Raw genomic sequence first — 18,539 nt, 5'->3', positions numbered from 1 at the left:
CTTGTCATCAAACTGACAATACAGGAAAACAGAACTGCATTCTTCGTGGTATTACAAGATATAGGAAATGTGATACATGTATATATTTTAATACTGTATATATCAGTTCAGCATGGATAGAAACACATGGTCTGGAAATCAGGGAATTGTAAGCAAAAGAGTATGATAAGCAATTGATCTGAGGAGATGTTTAGTACAGTAGCACAGAGCTCACTGTAAGACAGTTCATTTTATGTAACTTTTTTTTTTTTTTAATAAGATCTGTCTCATCAAGTTTAAAGTGAACAGGAACTCTGCAACTAGTAACAGATGAGTGTGAATATGCATATATAAGGAAAAATCAGAAACAGCCTGTGACACATCTGTCATCTACACTGTTACGAAGATACACATGGGCTTTTATAAAGTGCTCGGAGTAAAACAGAAGGCTGCAAATTTTACAGAGAAGTATGTATTAAAAGATCTAAATCAGATTTATGCAATGCTATGACTGTCTTTGCAAAAAAAATTGCATAGTATGAAGGTCGTTTGCACTAGAAGCAATGTACTGAGCACAGAACAGTGCAGGCTTGCATGCACAGGGGCTTCTTCAGCACAGGGGAAGGAATTTTTCTGATGACCTGTGCCTGAAATTGCAGAGTCAGACTGAGACTAAAAATTGTTAAAAAGAAGTGTAGAGATTGCAAGAGCTCCAGTTACAGTGCATCCCAAGGAGGAAGAATGGTAAGAATAGCCACTGGCCTTGTCCCAGCCACCAGACTCGTGCGAGAAGCAAAAAGCTCTATGGTTCAGAGTGTTCTGATGCCAAGATTTGCTGTTTCATCTTCTTGGTTTGGAACCTGGATATGCTGTTCTCCATTTTGTAGTCAGACGGTTTCTTAAATTAGAGAGTATCTCAGGTAAGTCTGGCACATAAACAGACATCCAAACAGAACAGTGCTGCTGACAAAGCCCTTTGTTTAACAATCTGGCAATGCAGCCCACCTTGCTGGTACAGAATCCCTGACTGAAAACAGGAACAACGCAGGATGCCTCTGTAGTGTCTTGCCAAAGTTAAGTTCATGGCACTCCACAAAGGACCTGTGTGCCTGTCTTCCAGGTGGGGAAATAGGAGCTGTGAGGTGTCTGGGCCTGTAGGGCCTGGCCCAGAGCCGCCACCATAAGGCTCGTGAGAGCTGCAGCCAGCAGCAAAAAAAATAACCCAGCATAAAACATATCTGTCTTCATGAGGGCATGGAAGTCTCAAAAATACTATCACAGTCTAGCAAGAGGAAAGTTCACCCTAGAGAAATGCAGCCTAATGTCTTTCTAAATTAAAAGCTGAGCAGGGAGATAAGCCTAGGAAACTGTGGAGCTCAAAGACAGGTGGTGCTAACAGTTCCTAGTGTCACAGCAACCAACATGGCCACAGTCAGACAGATGGTTTCAGGTAACACTGTGTACACAGACAGCCCTGGTAACTTTTCTTTTGCCCAAGGAGGCTGTGGATGCCCCATCCCTGGAGGCATTCAAGGCCAGGCTGGATGTGGCTGTGAGCAGCCTGCTCTGGTGGTTGGCAACCCTGCACATAGCAGAGGGGTTGAAACTGGATGATCACTGTGGTCCTTTTCAACCCAGGCCATTCTACAATTCTATGACTCTGTGATGAAACAATTGAACCACCAGATTCAGTTCCCTTTAATATCGTAGAGATGCTGTAAAAAGCTGAGAAATGGTGGAGGAGTTTTGAAAAGAACATTAAAAAACCTCTGTTTGGATGGGATAGCCTGATTTATTTCTTTATTTTGAAAGATTAAAAGCTGAAGACGGTTGTTACTGCTTGACTAAGCAATAAACAAAGAAGTGTGAAAGCACTCTACAAAGATCTGAAACACACAGACACCCATGACAGACAGAACAGATTTCTTAATCATAAATTAGGAAGGAATGTAATTGTATGCAATGGTATTGCTTTTGAAAAGAGGATATTAAAACTGATTATAAAATATATATTTATAAATAAAAAATGTCTGACAGTGATTTATAAATCTCTGGTTAAATATCCCATGAGGAATGCTCCTACGCTTGTTATATTCAAAAATTGTAACAGATGAACAACCAGTACACTTACAAAGCAGACAATTCTTGTCCTCAGAGCAAAATAGGCCAAATGACTTCATATCTCTAAATTCTCAGATTATATGTTTGGCCGCATCACATATTACCGAGTAATAACAAAAGAAGCCTACAACCTCTTCTAAATTTAGACATGGGAACCTTAAAATGAATTAGTATCATTTGATCCAGGACTGTAAGTATTTTCCAGTGATTACAGCTGTTGCAACAAACAAGGCAAGCATTTATTCTGCAAGCAATTAAATACGCATCACACACCATGCTTTGTTTCCCCTGGTTTGCCAACAATGACAAAAAACACACTGAACTGAGTGTTTCTAAGGCTAAAACAGACCTTCAGTGCAAACTTGGGCAAGACCAGTGCTACTTGCTAGACCAGTAGCAAGATTGTGCTGCCAGGCTTTGTAAAATCCTGTTGACACATTGCTGCATAAATAATATTGGTGTCATAGAAAACATAAAGTTGAGCCTAGGAGCCCATCTCTAATAGACATGCAACACGAAGGCATGCAAGTCTTGTTCTGAATTAAAAGAAAACTGCAATTAACACTTGCTGTGCAGTGTTTTCACAGGTTCTTCAGTGTAGGTTGGAGGTCCAGCACATTTCAATTCACCAGTCGCTTTTGCTGGAGTTTTGTCAGAAGGAAAACCTGAAAGCAGACTGTCTTCCTACTCCTCTCCAACACAATCAGCTCACACAGAAGTTAAACTGCACCTTCAGCTTTTGTGCAAAAGTGGAACAGAAACTGATCAACAGGAAACACAGCCTGGGAAGAACACATCATTTCCTCTTCCCTTGCAGCCAGACCAGAGTTACTTAGCAACTCTTCATAGCATTGATAAACAAGCCTAATGTCTAATTAATCTCTTGCAGAATCAAAAAATGGCATCTCTGTTCTCTACAATTTTGTAATCTAGAGTTAGATTTCTATAAAAAAAAACCTCTATCCAGTGTTAACAAAGCAAATAAAAGGTAAATTCTTCATATATTATTCCACATGCTAACATTCTAAAGTTGGTAGTAAAGGACAGAATAAGGATTTACAGTGCCAGCATTATATCCTCAAGTCAAAGTCCCCAACAGCTAATGTGATGGACAGTTTAATGGGTGTTATTGAAGAAGTCTTACTGTAAGATCACCTTATTCTCATATGCACTGTGGTACCGTTTGGGGTAAACATAACTGATAATGATTGGATTTAATCTTCCTCTTTAGTGTAGGTGTAGAGTGGTCCACATGTCTACCATTCAGTTTGCTACTCAACTTGTGGTTCTTGTGGTGTCCTCCTATTGGTCAACTTTACAATAGATTTCAACTACAAGGTCTTTCCTAGGAGCCTTGTGGTGTCTTCCAATAGAAATGGTACTAAGATTGCAGTGGGGCCTTCCCTTTTACAATACTAAAATACCACATCCAAGCTATCATTTTCTGCTTGATTATGCAGATACAGAGAGCTGTGGCAGGCATTAGGATTGGATTCTACCCTATCCCATGGCACAGTAAACATCCCTCTTCATTTCAGGTACTGAAGTTTTAAATTCCTAACTTTCTGCTACCCATAAATGCCTATTGCTGATTAAGAATGTTGCTTTATGGATAACCTCAAAAACCCTCACAACATATGGTGTAAATAAAGTGACTGATTTAAGAATGGCAAGCCAGGAAACATAAATCCTTATGCAAACTAATTAATTTCCCCAGAACAGATTTAGGACAAAAATATCTTGAATACACTCTGTCTATTTTTTCTTAACTGTCACTCATTCACAAGGATTACAAATAGTTAGGAATCATGGAGTTATTTCTCTCATTGTCAATGGTTACTTATAATCTTTCCAATGTTCTGAGACACTGGAAGTCTACTAGAATTGTATTCCTCCATATTATAATGGGGATTGCTTGATATGTGAAGAACTGGGAGAAGATTAGAATTTTTTTTTTTTCTTTTATTTTTTATTTTTTCCACTGACACTGAACTGAGAAGCAGCATGGACATGCAAGCTGAAGGGATAGAAAAACCACCATGAATCTTCACACATTCCCTAACATGGCCAAGCAGCCTAGCAAGGTCGCATTCCACAGATACAGTTATAGTTAATGAAGCCCACTTCATTAACTAAAAAACAATGGAGCCATCATTTTGCTGATGTAATACAGCTGCCAACAACTTCAGCATACCTGCTGCCCTTATTGTCTATTTGTACACACTATGCAGTTGTTTAAATCTCACTGTTAATATGGTTGCATGCTTCTTGAATTTGCATCTTTCAGTTTGCTTCTACTGTATTGTCCAAGAAGTCTAGTTGATGCTAACCAGGGCTTTTAAGAACTACCACAAAAACAAACTATATATATATATATTTTATTATTATTATTATTTAACATAGTACCATCTTTCTACTGGTCTTTTTCTGCTTTCATCTTTGTATCTTTAACTTACCTTGGAAAAGTAGGAATTTCCTCTTTGGGTCACTGACTTCCTAAGGCGTTCTTAAAACTGGCATGTACTGCCAGCAGGAAATGCAATATTTCAAAATCTAAGGCTGCTCTAAAGGAGTCATGTCTTTAAAGTCTTGTTAGAGTCAATTATTTGGGACAGGATGCTGGATTTGGAAATAACACGCTCGCATTTGTGTAAGCCTTTGAAGTTGTAAAGTGCTACATTTTCTTGTCCTTGGCCCCTGCCATGAGTTTGGTGAATTCACACACAGTGCATAACACACCATTTGATTAAAGATGTAGTATTTTCAGCAGGAACTGAACATAGACAGGATTGCTGTTATGTTAAGACAGATTGATGACAATGTTCTGTGAGGCAGTCACGCTTTAACTGAGCTGTCAGCAGTTCAGAGATGGAGGAGAACAAATGTCCAGCTCTCCACCGTGCTGTTCTAACAACAAAACTGCCAGGTACACATGCCTGCAGCTGGGAAAACACAGACAATAAGGGCTATTTTCCATTCTGATTAAAACAATTATTTTATCAGTTGAATTCTGAACGATTCCAGTATCTGCCATTCTCCCTGTAAAGAGCAAATGATACTTGGACATCTTCCTGGAAAAGATGGAAGATTTCTTATTCATCCTTGCTGATGTAGCTTGATGTTGTTTGTCACACTATCTATCTCTGCTTTTTGGATTTTTTATTTATCCTTTCAAATGGTAAGAATCTTTGCTTGTTTGGGTCTTCTGTTTCTCTAACCATTGCCTTTTGGCATGACTGCTGCCCTTCTCTTTAAAAACTATACTCTTTGACTGTATGTGCCTCTTAGATGCAAATGTTAAAGTGAGTCTTTTAATTAGGAACTTTGGTTGCCTCAGGAGCAGATAATGCTGCCTGTGTAACTGCCCATCTATATGTGCCTTCTCAACCCAGTTATTCCAGCATTGTTATCACTGAGCAATTTGACTTCCAGTTTTCCTTCTTTCTTCACTATCTTTTGTTCTCCTCTGAGCACCACAGGAACGTTCCTGCCTATCACAGTTTCTCTTGTTTACTGAACTATCTTCCTTTCTCCATAAAACCCTGCTGAAGGACAAGTTTGGCCTGTAAGATGAATTGATAATAAAAGGAATGCAATGCTCCTCTTCATATCTTGGTAGCCTGAGATGCTCCATGTCTCCAGATGCACAGAGGCACAATTTCTCCTTTTACCATGTTATTTTATGTTGCTTTTTAAATCACTGTAGCACCTTGGCAAGTCAAAACAATGTGCATGGATAATCTCTTAGCCTGTTTATGTAAAGTTAAGAAAAGAACATTGAAGATTTTGGGCAAGTTTTATCTAATGAGAAAGTAATTAACTACTTATCTACTGAAAGATGAACCTGTGGCCATTAATTTTATGAGGATTATATGCCTTGAGCAGAAGCACAGAATTAGGTTTTTGCAAGAACTTAACAAAATCTGTTTTCACATACGAGTTTTGCACATGGATTACTTGGTAGTAATATGTATATATATATTTATATATATTTTATGCCTAGCATAGACAAGAAAACAAAACCTAAATCAGAGAAAGAGAAGCAGGACAACTGATAAAGCTTCCATATGTGTGAGCTCTGGCTTCTTCGCTGTGAGATCTAGCTCATGTTCAACAATTTAATTAACCAAGACATTCCCCTTCCCCACCCTTTTCCTTTCTCTTCTACCTACAGAAATTTTCTGTGATTCCTTCTGTGCATTATGTAAAAATGGGGAAGGTGCTCATGCACCATTATCATGACTGTTGTTACATGTGATATATTATATGGCTTTTCAGATGGAAAACTTTGTCTTGGAGACGGACGGGAAGTGTCTGTTCTGAGAAAGAAATGACAGTCTAAAACAAAATGACAGCAGTGTTCATGCAGCTTTTGGGCTGGATTCAGCCCTGGGGCCAGTGATAAAGAATCAATCATCCCTTATGGTCTTTATGAATCTGGTGATTGAATCTTCTTACTATCCTATTAACTCTTACAAGGAAGTCTGCTTATTGATTTATTTAAAAATCTACATCCTAATGTTGCATTATTCATGCAAAAGTATATTCTAAATCAGAGGGAGCCACTCACTTAATACAGAATGAATGTGAGTAGGAGTATCATGATCGGCTTTTATTCTGTACGTTTAAATTTTCTGTTTGTGCTTTGAATTTTTGGTGTATTCTTGTGAGCTTAACAGCCAAGTACCAAACAGTTTAAATCTAGTATTTGAACTGGTCAGCATTTTTTGCATGTGAAAGTAATTAAATTTTATTAGTCTGCCTGTGCTGCTTTAACCCACATTGTGATCAATGTTCTTTTTTTGACCACAAGTAGTGAACTACATCTTGAATGTTTGGCATAAAGTTGATTTTTTTCCAATATTCTACAGTGGATCAAAACCTAAAGCTCATCATTATTCCATTGCTTTTTTGTAAGGCTTCTTCACGCAATGAACATCATTTTAAACAGATCAAAATTATTTAGGATCTAGCACATTGATGCACATTTTGACACATAAACATATCATGGGAAAACTTCTGTTTTTACATCCATACGTACATCATTTTTGGTTTACAATTCACAAATAGTCAAAGCTTGTTATTAATACGACGTGATATTTCCTAGTCACAAATGATACCAAAAAGAAAAGAAAAGTAAAAGCAGTTAAGTTTGTATAGATCTGTAAACAGATGTATATGTAAACGTTTTTTATTTTGCATCTTTATACACGTTTTAATTCCAAGCTTTCTTGGAGCTCTTGTTTACAACAATGGCTTTAGTCACGGTTCCAAAATATGGATTTAATTTAAGACTAACGAAAGGATTAGCAAAGTAATAACAATTTACTGTGATAAACATATAATAAATACGTGCCTTTCCCAATAAACTTAAAATTATTGTTTTAATTAGCAAATTGAATCCAGCATTTTCTAGATGTCTCATTAAAATGAAATTAGATGCAGGGCAGGGAATTTTAATTCAAAACATTCACTTTCATTGTTGGAGCACGTTCCTGAATTAGTTCCTAGATTGTTTTAGTAAATGTCCCTATAACGTAGTTGTAAAATGTAGGGTCCAGTCTTGTTAACCTTCCCTTTCAGAATGAGGTCATTGGAAGAATTTCATTTCAGAGAGAAAAACAGGACTGTGCACAATGACCTCAAGGATTATTTCCACGTGCAATTTAATTTAAATTACTACATCTCAAAACAGTTGACGCTGTATTCTTAATGATTACTGAATATCAACTTGCTAAGCTACACAGAAGAACCCTCAGCTGAGGTAACTGATCTAAAAGCAAAGGCAGGATAAAATTTTGCACCTGTAAAGATATGGAAAAATTCACATCTCCTGCTTTGAAGTGCGCCAGAGGCCTCTCTCCCAACAATGCCTACCTCCTCCTCAACAGCTGTGTTAGTAACCAAAGATAACTTACTTTCTTCTGTATCACATAAGTGTTTGCTGTGTAACACTATGTCCATAGAGTGAGAAATTATATAAAGTGTGAGGAAAAAAGAGATGGGTATATCTCAGTGCTTTGTTTATCATAAATGGATGTTTCTAAGGTAACCCTCTGAAAAAGAGTAAAATGTATTTGTTTGAGAAATAAGCACTTAAACTGATAACGGCAGGGAAGAATTTCAAACAAATCTGCAGTTAAGTGAGGCTCATGCCTAATAGCCATCCTGGGTTTACTCCAGACCGTTTTTGCTCTTAATCTGTGAAGCTTGAAGGAAAAGACAATTTTTAAAGATGTTCAAGGGAGACATTTCTTCATGTGGACACTCAGGTTATTCCAACAAACTGCACAGATACAGCAGTGAGCCTTGGACATAAAACATCCCTAGACATGAGCCACCAGCTGCACGTACTTACCTACTTCTGCACCATCACAGACCATCACAGAGTATGACTGTCTTCTTGCCATAGGAGGACACTTGACACTTGATTTATTAAAACTGGGATAAGTGGTTGGGCACAAGAAACTCACTAATAAGATCCTGGAGTCACTCTACCCTGTAGCTTCCACCCTCATGGAGTAAAATGGCTTCACTGGGAAGGAGTGGATTAGGTATTAGGAAAAGGTTCTTCACCAGAGGGCAGTGGGCATAGAACAAGCTTCCCGAGGCAGCGGTCATGGCATCGAGCTGCTAGAGTTCAAGAAGTGTTTGGATAACTCTTTCAGATGTAGGGTTTGAATTTTGAGTGCTCCTGTGTGAAGGGAAGATTTAGACTCAATGATACTTGTGAGTCTCTCTAACTCAGAATATTCTGTGGTTCTAAGAAGACCAGCTGCATGTTGGATCTCCCCCCTTCCCTCCAAAAACATCCACCCTGTTCATCCTCCAGAATTCTTATTCCCTCAGACCCAGAGCAGAGAGGGCAGGGGCAGAGATGGGTAGAGGAGATGGGGAGAGGAGGAGCAAAAGGAAAACACAAAGAGAACCAGCGTTAGCAAGCAAAAAACTGCTGGATGCTGCTTTTAGATGCTCAGAGGTTGGTGGGGGATTTTTTGTTTCTTTTTTTTTCACAGATGAGCTCCCTTGCCCATTGCCCCTTATCTTATATTTGGGCATTTAATCGCTCCCATATATCCATATGGCTTTTGACTTTCTCCTGTTAAAGATCATGTTTGCATTTCTTCAGTCCAATTTTTCAGAGCTACTTTGAATTCTAATCCCAGCACCCTGAGTTGACTGAGCCTCTTCATCTCACAAGAGCTGCTTATGTTGCATGCCTTGTTTTACAAGGGCAAATGTGATCTTCGTGGATATGAGTGTAATTTATGCCTCCTATAAAAAATAATCCCTTTTTGTTTCTCTAAATGGTACTGAAATGTGAAGTTAATGCAGAAACACAAGTATGTGAAGATAATGAAGGACGTATTTGCTAAGCTGGGTGGAACATCATTTGTGCCTCATGCAGAGTGCTGAACTAAGTAAAAACTTGATCTGCATCAAATGAAGTGAACTTAACTGACTTCCTTCAAGACGCATAAATGAGTAGGCCAGGAAGCAATGCTGCAGTGTTGTCAGACTGCATGCACAGCTGGAGATATGAACCCAACCATTCTGGCACTAAGCTCAGAAGATGCAGCTGATCAATAAACTCAAGTGAACACTCCAAATTGCTTGCTTTATATATATATATATATATACATATACATATGTATATATATATATATATTTGGAAAAATTTCAGTTAGATTCAGGTATACAAAGAAATCAACTGCCACGCACATCTAAACTCTGCATACAGCAAGAAAAAAAAAGGGAGGTAAAGATTTGCACGTATCTTGTGCACGTTCTTCCAAGAAAGCTCCCAGAAATAGCCTTGTCAAGGAGAAGGTTACAAGGGAAAGAAAAAAAAGCAGCGTAAAGATCTTTCATTTTGTCTGATACGAAATGCCATATGTTTTTGCATGCTTCGTTAATGCTCCCTTCTTTGCCGCCTACAAATGCACAATGAGTTCAACCTTCAGGGGTCAGCAGTGCTCAGCATATCTATGTGAACTGAGCTTGGAGAGTCTGCGGGGACTGTCGGAAAAGAACGGAATGGACTGAATATTAATTCTGCAGTTTTAGGTAGGACGGCTTAGAATCTGAAAACCAGCTAGGTACAAATCATCCCCCATCTTGCTGTGATGTACAAACGTTGCTGACCGCCCGAACAGTTCTCTTTTGAGAAAAAAAGATTAAAAATACTTCATTCGGAGGGTGCACTTGGATCATATTCTTGTGTATTCATTGGCTAGAGTATAAAATTCTCTATTTACTCATAGATTTGAAATTAGAGTAGCTTTTTGGGCTTTCCAGTGCAGTGCATCCTGTGTTTTGAGCGATAACATTCATTGTTGGAAAGGCTAATGCTATCAGACTAGCTGTACGTGGTCTGGAATCAAGGTTGCTAAATGCATCAGTTTTTATTGCTGTACTGAAATACAAGCAGGGTAAAGAATCAGCTTCACTGTCTCTTTTTTATGCCCAGTGGTCTTTCACACAGGGTTCTGCTTAAATTTTAGTCTGTGAAGATTACATTCAAATTAGAGTGAATTAAAGCTCAGGATTTAGAGAGCAATGCCCTACTCCACTATAAGCCTACCAATTTAGATGCAAGGGAGCACAATCTTTATAGCTTTAGACTTGTCTTGACAATGCACTGTTTATGGGCTCTGTTTAGCATACATAGGCATACATGCATGCAAAGCTGAGAGGTTGAAGTGAAATGACTCAAACAGTGGACTTCTTCTGTTACAGCATTAACATTACTGCTACTTTAAGCCTCCTTATTCTTGTTAAAAACAGTGGACTGAATAAAGGAGAGTAAGAATTGGAAAGGATATGAAAATATAATGATGACAGTATAATAAATTACTGCTTACCATTTCCTGAGTGTTTGCAAAATCTGCCTCTTTTGAGCTACACTGTACCAAAAGCATTATAATGTTAATCAGGACAATGCAAGGAATACATATTTCTATCAAAAATGACTTGAAGTAATACACATTCCTGCTCTCTACAGGCAAAAACTAAATAAACATAATTTTTTTCAACTGAAACTGTACACGATACACTGGTAATGCATGTTTATACATGGTTAAAAATACAGCCTGAACCGTAGCAGCCTTTGCCTTGCATGTAGAATTTTATCACATGCAGGATAAACTGCTCTGCATCTAACTCCGAATCACAGCAATAACCCCTGGAGTTATTTTTATTTGACCTCAAATGAACATAAAAAAGAATTTATAGAGCAGCCATTTCTTTCACTATTTCTGCAGCATCTGTCAAGGCACTGGCAGTGCAGCCTCACTGCAGAAAGTGTTAGTGCTTCTGAAATGTATTATTAGTGTAAACCTTGGCCTGGACTTGACTTTATTTTATAGTTAATGACATAATGTCAAAACTACTTGGAGATGCATTAATGTAGCCACTGGAAAGAAAATGCTTCTAGTCAATTAGTGTTTGATCTAATACAGTTAGCTACATCACTCAGTCTTCAAGCATTGACACTCTTACACTACAATTTGTCTTTCATCTCTTAGACGGAGAGGTGACTTACCACAAGGGAGTAACAAATCTTGAATCCTGGTTTAGCCACAAAATAGTCATCGGATTTGAAGGTTATCTTTATCTGATTCGTTCTTGATGTTATTCTTGGAGGTACTTCCTTGTGCCCACACCACCGTCCTCGTATAACTGTGCTGGTCTCTGATAAATCTTCCACTTCCACAAAGTCATACCTGGGAACCAATGGAAAAAAAATATATATATATATTTTCACTGATTCTGGTTCAGTTGGTGGCTGTAAACAGACAGGTGCAAAGCTGGAGATGAACTGACAACTGGGCCTTTTCTCTGCTACAAAACTCCAGGCTAAACGTTATACATAGTAGACACGCTTGCTTAGCTCATAATATACTAAGCTGCAAGCAACTGCTTGAGTGCCCAGATGGCTACTTCTGGTACTCCTGAAGCATGACAGGCAGTATTTTCAGCCATGTTGTATTAGCGATGTGAGGCACTTAGATGTGCTTGGTGCACAATAAACACACGCATTGCACTTCATGTGGTGGATAAATAATTTAGAGATCTGATAAGATATTATTTGATGTAGGCTGCCCAAACAGAGCAGCTGCAAGCACTTGTGCACTTGCTGGTGGTCCTGAACTCCCTGCAGCAGCATCCACGAGCTCCAGTCTGCTGTGCTGGGGCAGGAGCCAGGAGATGCCAGGGGAACAAGGGGCAGGACATGCTGATGAAGGATGACTGTTAGGATCTTCTATGTAGGCGCTAAGATGCTCCCTGTTACATCAATTGGAATGACATTTCAGGCTTTCAAGCAGAAAATAGGGACTACTCTGCTGTTTGCCTGAGTGCTCCTCTTGTCTGCACAAGGTCATGCCTTGGCCAGGTATGTCCCTGGTGGTCCTGAGCCTAAACTTGGCTTTGACAGGAGCAGGAAGCACCAAACCCCAGGGATGGGAGGGCACGGTAAATGGCATTTGCTACCACAGCCTGCTTGTTTGTAGGCTTGGGTCATCTACTGAGTTCATTTATTGAACTGGAGAAAAAAATAAATAAAAAAGCAAGCCAGAGAATACAGTCCTGATTTAATTACATCTATGAAAATAATAGTCCCCGGATATCTGTGGAACTAACAGTAAGGCTGCACATATTGCAGCCAGCAAGGGAGAGGTGATGACAAGGTGGGCAGGATGAGTACAGGCAAGGAGAGATGGAGAGAGCTGCCATCCCCACAGCAGTGCTAAGCTTTAAAACCTTGGAGGTCTCTACTCAGGAAAGGCTTTTATTGCCCAGCCACATGCTCCTTCCAAAGAGGAGTTAAGACTGTTAAATGATTCGTAAATAACTCTTACTAGAAGCATGCTGATGAAGAGCTCCCCATGCCCTGGGCATGAGGACCAGGCGCCCGCCACTGTCCCATCTCACGGGAGATGAATAGTTCTGTTATAACAGTCTTGCTTTCCTTTTTCTGCTGAGTGCCCATGTGAAAAAATCCAAGCACACTGCAATTTGAGAATATCAGCCCTGCTGCTTTTGCATCCACAACCACCAAATTACATAGAACAGAAAATAACAGATTTGCCGTAACTGAATAACTACATATGCCCAAACCCTGCTGAAACAAACAAATGGTTTTTATGATATTAGAAAGTTACGTTCCAGACAGAAGTAAAGTGGTCTCTGGGTTCTCTCCACTGTTGTTGGCCAGGCCCCGCTCTCTGGCAGCCATGGATGTGGTAGGCGCAGCCCACCTGCTTGGCAAAGGGATCGATGTGCTGCCTGGGGGCTGCGGAGAATGTTTATGTTTGTGGGGTCAGTGTCCCCAGAGGAGTTCACAAAACACATAGATGTGGCACTGAGGGACATGGTTTAGTGGCCAACATTGGTGGTAGGTGGATGGTTGGACTAGATGATCTTAGAGGTCTTTTCTAACCTTAATGATTCTACAATTCTATGATTCCGTGAACTGCTAGAAAAAATGGGGCAAATCCACAGAGTTCTGAGGTAGATCGTATTTCTCCTTTCAACAGCAGAGGCTTTGCTGCAAAAAACATGGAAGTAAGCTGGTGCAATCTCAATTGTTTCTACGCTTCTATCTAGAGCTCCAGAGGCTGGGGAACTTAATTGCTTTTCAAGATCATCTCTTATCAAGTGCCCACAGAAATCTAACAACGCTTCTAGAAAAATCTGCAAAGCCTTCAGTATTTCCCCTCCTGCAGCAACAGCTCTGCAAAAGGGTACCTTTTCACTCAGAACTTCAATCAGTTCAGCCTAATAGTATGCAAATTACAATAATTTGCATTAGTGAAAAATGAAAACACCAGGAACTTTCTGGGAAGAAAAAAAAAACAAAAACATCAAAAGCAAACACAAAAGGAAGCAGAGGCCCTGAGTTACCCGTCCAACATGCACAGTATTAAGCACATGCTTAGTATTCTCAGTATTTGATTAAAAACATGCCTAGCTGTCTCTTTACAGCAGCACTGGAGAGACTGTCAGGTACCAAAGCAGAAGAAAGCACTTGGTTTTCAAGCATTAACAAAGAAATTTAACTATGCACACAGTAAGAACAGGCATAGAGCCATCAGGAGTTGTCTCCCTGAGAAATTCCTTGCTCTGGAAGCAAATAAAAGTTTTCCAGTAACTCCAGGGAAAGCTCAATTTCTGAAAAGAATGTGGTATTTCTCCAGCTTCTATAGACATATGGATTATAGGAGATCTTTGCTCTTCTCTGCATCCTAAATTGGCTGCTTTGGGAAAAGCAGCTGGACTGTCTTCCAAGAAGGTCAAAATCCAGAACACCGATAATGGCTTGACTTCCCCTCTTTGTGCCACCCCCTTTAATGGCTCTTGAAAGAAAATACTCCATCTTTTTCCACAGTAAATTAGCCCTCTGTTTCAAAGAGGCAATGATTTAAGGTCAGCCACAGTTTATTCACTATGTAAATATTAACAGGCCGCTTCTGTATGCATCAGACTCTCAATCTGGGAAAGCATTTGTGGTGCTAGGAGGTAACTCATTACTTTGCTGCTGATCTCAGACCAGCAATACCCGAGCAGAGCAGAAGCTGCCAAGACAATAAACGTGCAAGGGGAGGAAAGCCAGTTTCAGTCTGCATTCCTTTAGTGCTAAATGGAAAGCAAACCTGCAGAAATGATTTTCTCTGCTGGTAACACACAAAATTAACAAAGCAAAAACACACACACACAGAAATCCACCCCGTAAAACCCTACAGAGGTACCAAGCCCTATAAATGCAAATTAATTGCCAAAGAAGATAAGATAAGAAGGGGCTGGGTGTACAGAAATCCTAACAACGGAGTTCTCCACATAGATAAGGTGTAAATGACGGCATGATCAGGCAGAGAGCGGGAAGCTGAGACTTGAGCTTTTGATGTAAGCAGCATCGCAGCAATCTGGCTTTTGGAGTGCACGGCAATCTTAAGCCTTCTGACGGACCAGATAGTTGAATAAAGGAAATAGAAACTTAAGAATTAAAACAGTACGTTATTTACAGTGTTTTAGTGAACACTGGCAAGATTCAGCTCTGAGCTCTGCTGTCACAAAGCAGTTTATCCATCTGGGTTAATCAGTCAGATCAAGTGAGCTTATGGTCACTTTGGCTTAAAAGAGGAAATCGAAGGAACTGCGATATAGTAAAGTATCCTCTATTAGATAAACCAGTATGCAGAGTATACTGATGTTTGTGGACCTATATTTTATGTTTTTAACTGAAAATATGCCAGTGAAAAAGAATGTATTAAATATTAACAATAATTTGAAGAAAATCACCGTATTTTTCAGTGCATTTTTATCTGTCCCTCACACCACAATACAGACATACCTACAAATACACCTACTGGAAAAGATGTTTCTGTCTGGATGAAACATGACAGAGGTGACAAAGGACAAAATCCCATTAATGTAGTACCTGAGCTGTATGGTAGCTGGATTTGAGCATGTAAGTGCCTTGTGTATAGAATGTTACAGAAGAACCGAAACCCTGCCCAAACTGCTTCAACTCCAGGATAGCTCAGTTTATGATAAACTCAAAGACAGGTTGGAAGAGGCTCCTGGAAGCCTGACCCTTAAAACAGGATCATCACAGATCAAGTCAGGGTTATGCAGAGTTTGGTTTGCCATCTCAAGGCAAAGGTCATGCCATTAACCTACAATGTCATCCAGAGGAGCCCTTTGCCAACTTCCACACCAGAAGGCTTTGCCACTCACCTGCAGATATCATTTTCAGGCTCCTCCAGTCCAAACTGATTATCAAAAGCCAGCTGGATCCTGGTGCTCTCCGGGGAGTGCAGCCGCCATGTCAGCAGGAGGTTCCTGGGGTAACTGCTCGGGAAGCGAGGACTGTGGATGCAGCCATTCCCTGCCACACTGATGGTCTCTTCTTTTCGGTACAAGTCTGTGAGGTGATTGCTCTCTGTTAGTAGTCACAACTTGTAGAAATTAGTGTGTTGTTCCAGTTACAGGAAGGCAAAAAACACAACAGTTTATAAAACAGCACAAATCATTCGCATTTAAAATCTAAGACTTCTTAAGTCTTTTAAAAGTCAAGTCTAAGAGCATTCATTATTAAATAGAAAGTACACTGTATAGTCCTTTAATTCGACCCCCGTTAAACAATAAGAACAACAGTACTCAACAGTACACATTCTTTATTGGTACATATATCGTCGCTTTTACAACAATATTGATTTTATAACTCACGTCCCACCATTTTTATTTTAAAACAGAATTTATAACTTTAATAGACGTTGCAAACATGAGAACAATCAAGTGAGACAGAATCAGTTAAAAAGGCAAACATTGCTGTTTCCCAAATCTGGTGCTGTGGGGAGAGATGTTCTCTGAGCAAAGCAGCAAAAGCAACAAAAGGAGTCTAATTTGTTTATTGGACTTAAGTATTTCCTCCCAGAAGCATCAACACAAACAGCAACTCCATGCATTCACCAACAAAACTGAAACCTGAATCTGACCCACCAACCATGTTCTTGAGTAACTTCTAGACAATTAGCCAAGCTATTTTCCAAAACTTTTGCCAAATTCCAAAACTTTTGCCTGAGCAAGTACTCAATTGTTCCTAATATTGACTCATACTGACGTAAAGCCTCAGCTGCTGTAAATCCCTTGCTCTGAGGATAGCAGGAACTGCGTCAAAAGTTCCTCCTTCAGGTCACAGCATCTTCTCAACTGCACCATGTACTTGCACCATCCAGCTGTGATCAGCAGGACTGGGTTCCCAGCACCCAGTTAGCAAACAAATGGACTTTTGTCCATTGTCAGTTTCAGTGTGGTGAAATTTCAAAGGTCAGATCATCTCAAGGCATCACACAATTTCCAGTGAAGACATTTGAAACTGAACCTCCATGTGTGAAATAGGTTTATCTGCACACCCTGTACCATGAGTGAAGGTTTATCTGCACACCCCGTACCATAAGTGAAGATCTTGAGCTGAGCTCCTTCACAGCACTGCCAGTGGGACTGGCAGGTCTTGACTCAGCCAACGGCACTGAACAAATTTCAGTTAACTGGTAGGAACACGTACACTACTTTGCAGAAGGACGTCTAGAACCTTGTGTCCTGATCTTAAACTGGACATCCATGTTTCTAAACTCTTTAAAAATAATAAATATATTTGTTTCTTGAGTATCTTTTTCAAAAAAGAAGCTAGAGAAACTCTATAAACTTCGTGGTAAGTGAAATTACTTTTCAGGTTGCTTTTTGCTGCTTCCCAGTTGTAAATATCTCCCTGCACAAAGCTGTAAGCAGCCTGGATGTGTGTCAACAGTTCACTGTACCCTTCCTACAGGGTAATAATTCTAGCTTTCAAACAACCCTCAACTTAGAAAAGTCTCAGTTTCCTGTAAAAATCTCCAAAGATCTATTCGTGACATCTATTTTTAAAATGCTTCCATTCAAGATTAAATGTTCTCAAATCCTGAGATACCCTTCCCAAGGAAATACAGCCTTGACTTCATAGCTCACAGAGCACAGAACTCGCAAGTTTTGTTTTGTTCTGTTTTGTTCTGTTTTGGCCAAGTAATTCTGCACTTGAAAAGTGGAAATGCAGAGGAGATAAATACCACCCACAAATGAGTTTTGTTGCAGCTTTCGTCAGGAACATCTACACTCAACTCTGCCTTCTATTTTATTTATGTATTCTTCCCAGAGAAAACAACAACAACAAAACCCTCTCTGTTTTTAGCTCCCTAAATTTGGGATGAAACAAAATGTCCAGCCAACCCTACTTAGTTTCTTCTGAAATGCTGAGGACATCTGGACTCTGAAAACATGCAGAAAAACTCACCCAACAGTATTTAACAGGACTATGTCAAAAACACTCATGAACAGAGATTAAAATAAAAAAAGTTCTGATTAAATCATATTCTGCACTTTTGAATGAAGCAATCATTCCCCACATCAGAGCAAAGTTTACTGCACTAAAACATGGCAGAATTCCTTCTAAACCTGAGAGTGCTTTGCTTTTCTTTCTTGGGCAGTATACTCTTGCAATTTCCACTACCAACACACATCTCACTGTACAGTTCTGTGTGGTTCACGCTTCTGATGGATGGAAAGGTTCCCCTTCCCAGTCAGACCTAATACAGGCTTTTACCCTGGAGGTATCAGCTGCTTAGATACAGGTGCAGGTGACTATACATGAGCACACAGTATAAAAATCTGTGCACATTACTTGGCACAGCAGTGAAGAAGGTATGCTAACATTGCTCTTGTACCACAAGCAGACACGTTCTATCGCAGTTTTTTATTCAACTTAAACTGTGAATTCAACAGATTGGGGTGCTCTGCAGTATCCAATTGGAACAGGTGAACCGAGAAAGAAAGATGTACGTGTTAAAAAAAATCAAAGCACTGTGACTTATCTCTATCAGAGTAAATGCAGTAATTATGGA

The 18,539-nt window shown here is 39.6% G+C and overlaps 1 protein-coding gene across 2 annotated transcripts in view; it reads right to left on the bottom strand.

Annotated features, from left to right (window-relative positions):
* The window catches only part of PDGFD (platelet derived growth factor D), a 134,829-nt gene that overhangs the window by 42,321 nt on the left and 73,969 nt on the right, over positions 1-18,539 (bottom strand). The window contains exons 2-3 of one of the 2 annotated variants that reach the window (XM_072326705.1): positions 15,841-16,027; positions 11,645-11,825 (exon numbers count right to left, since the gene is read on the bottom strand). In XM_072326705.1, coding sequence (XP_072182806.1) covers positions 11,645-11,825; positions 15,841-16,027 — 368 coding nt within the window. Of the gene's footprint in view, positions 1-11,644; positions 11,826-15,840; positions 16,046-18,539 lie in introns of both variants that reach the window. The other variant, XM_072326704.1, reaches the window with a different exon arrangement.

This window comes from Excalfactoria chinensis, chromosome 1, assembly GCF_039878825.1.
Source record: "Excalfactoria chinensis isolate bCotChi1 chromosome 1, bCotChi1.hap2, whole genome shotgun sequence".
Lineage (NCBI taxonomy): Eukaryota > Metazoa > Chordata > Aves > Galliformes > Phasianidae > Excalfactoria > Excalfactoria chinensis.
Note: the sequence above shows the minus strand (reverse complement) of the source record. Positions and strands in the feature narration are given on the sequence as shown.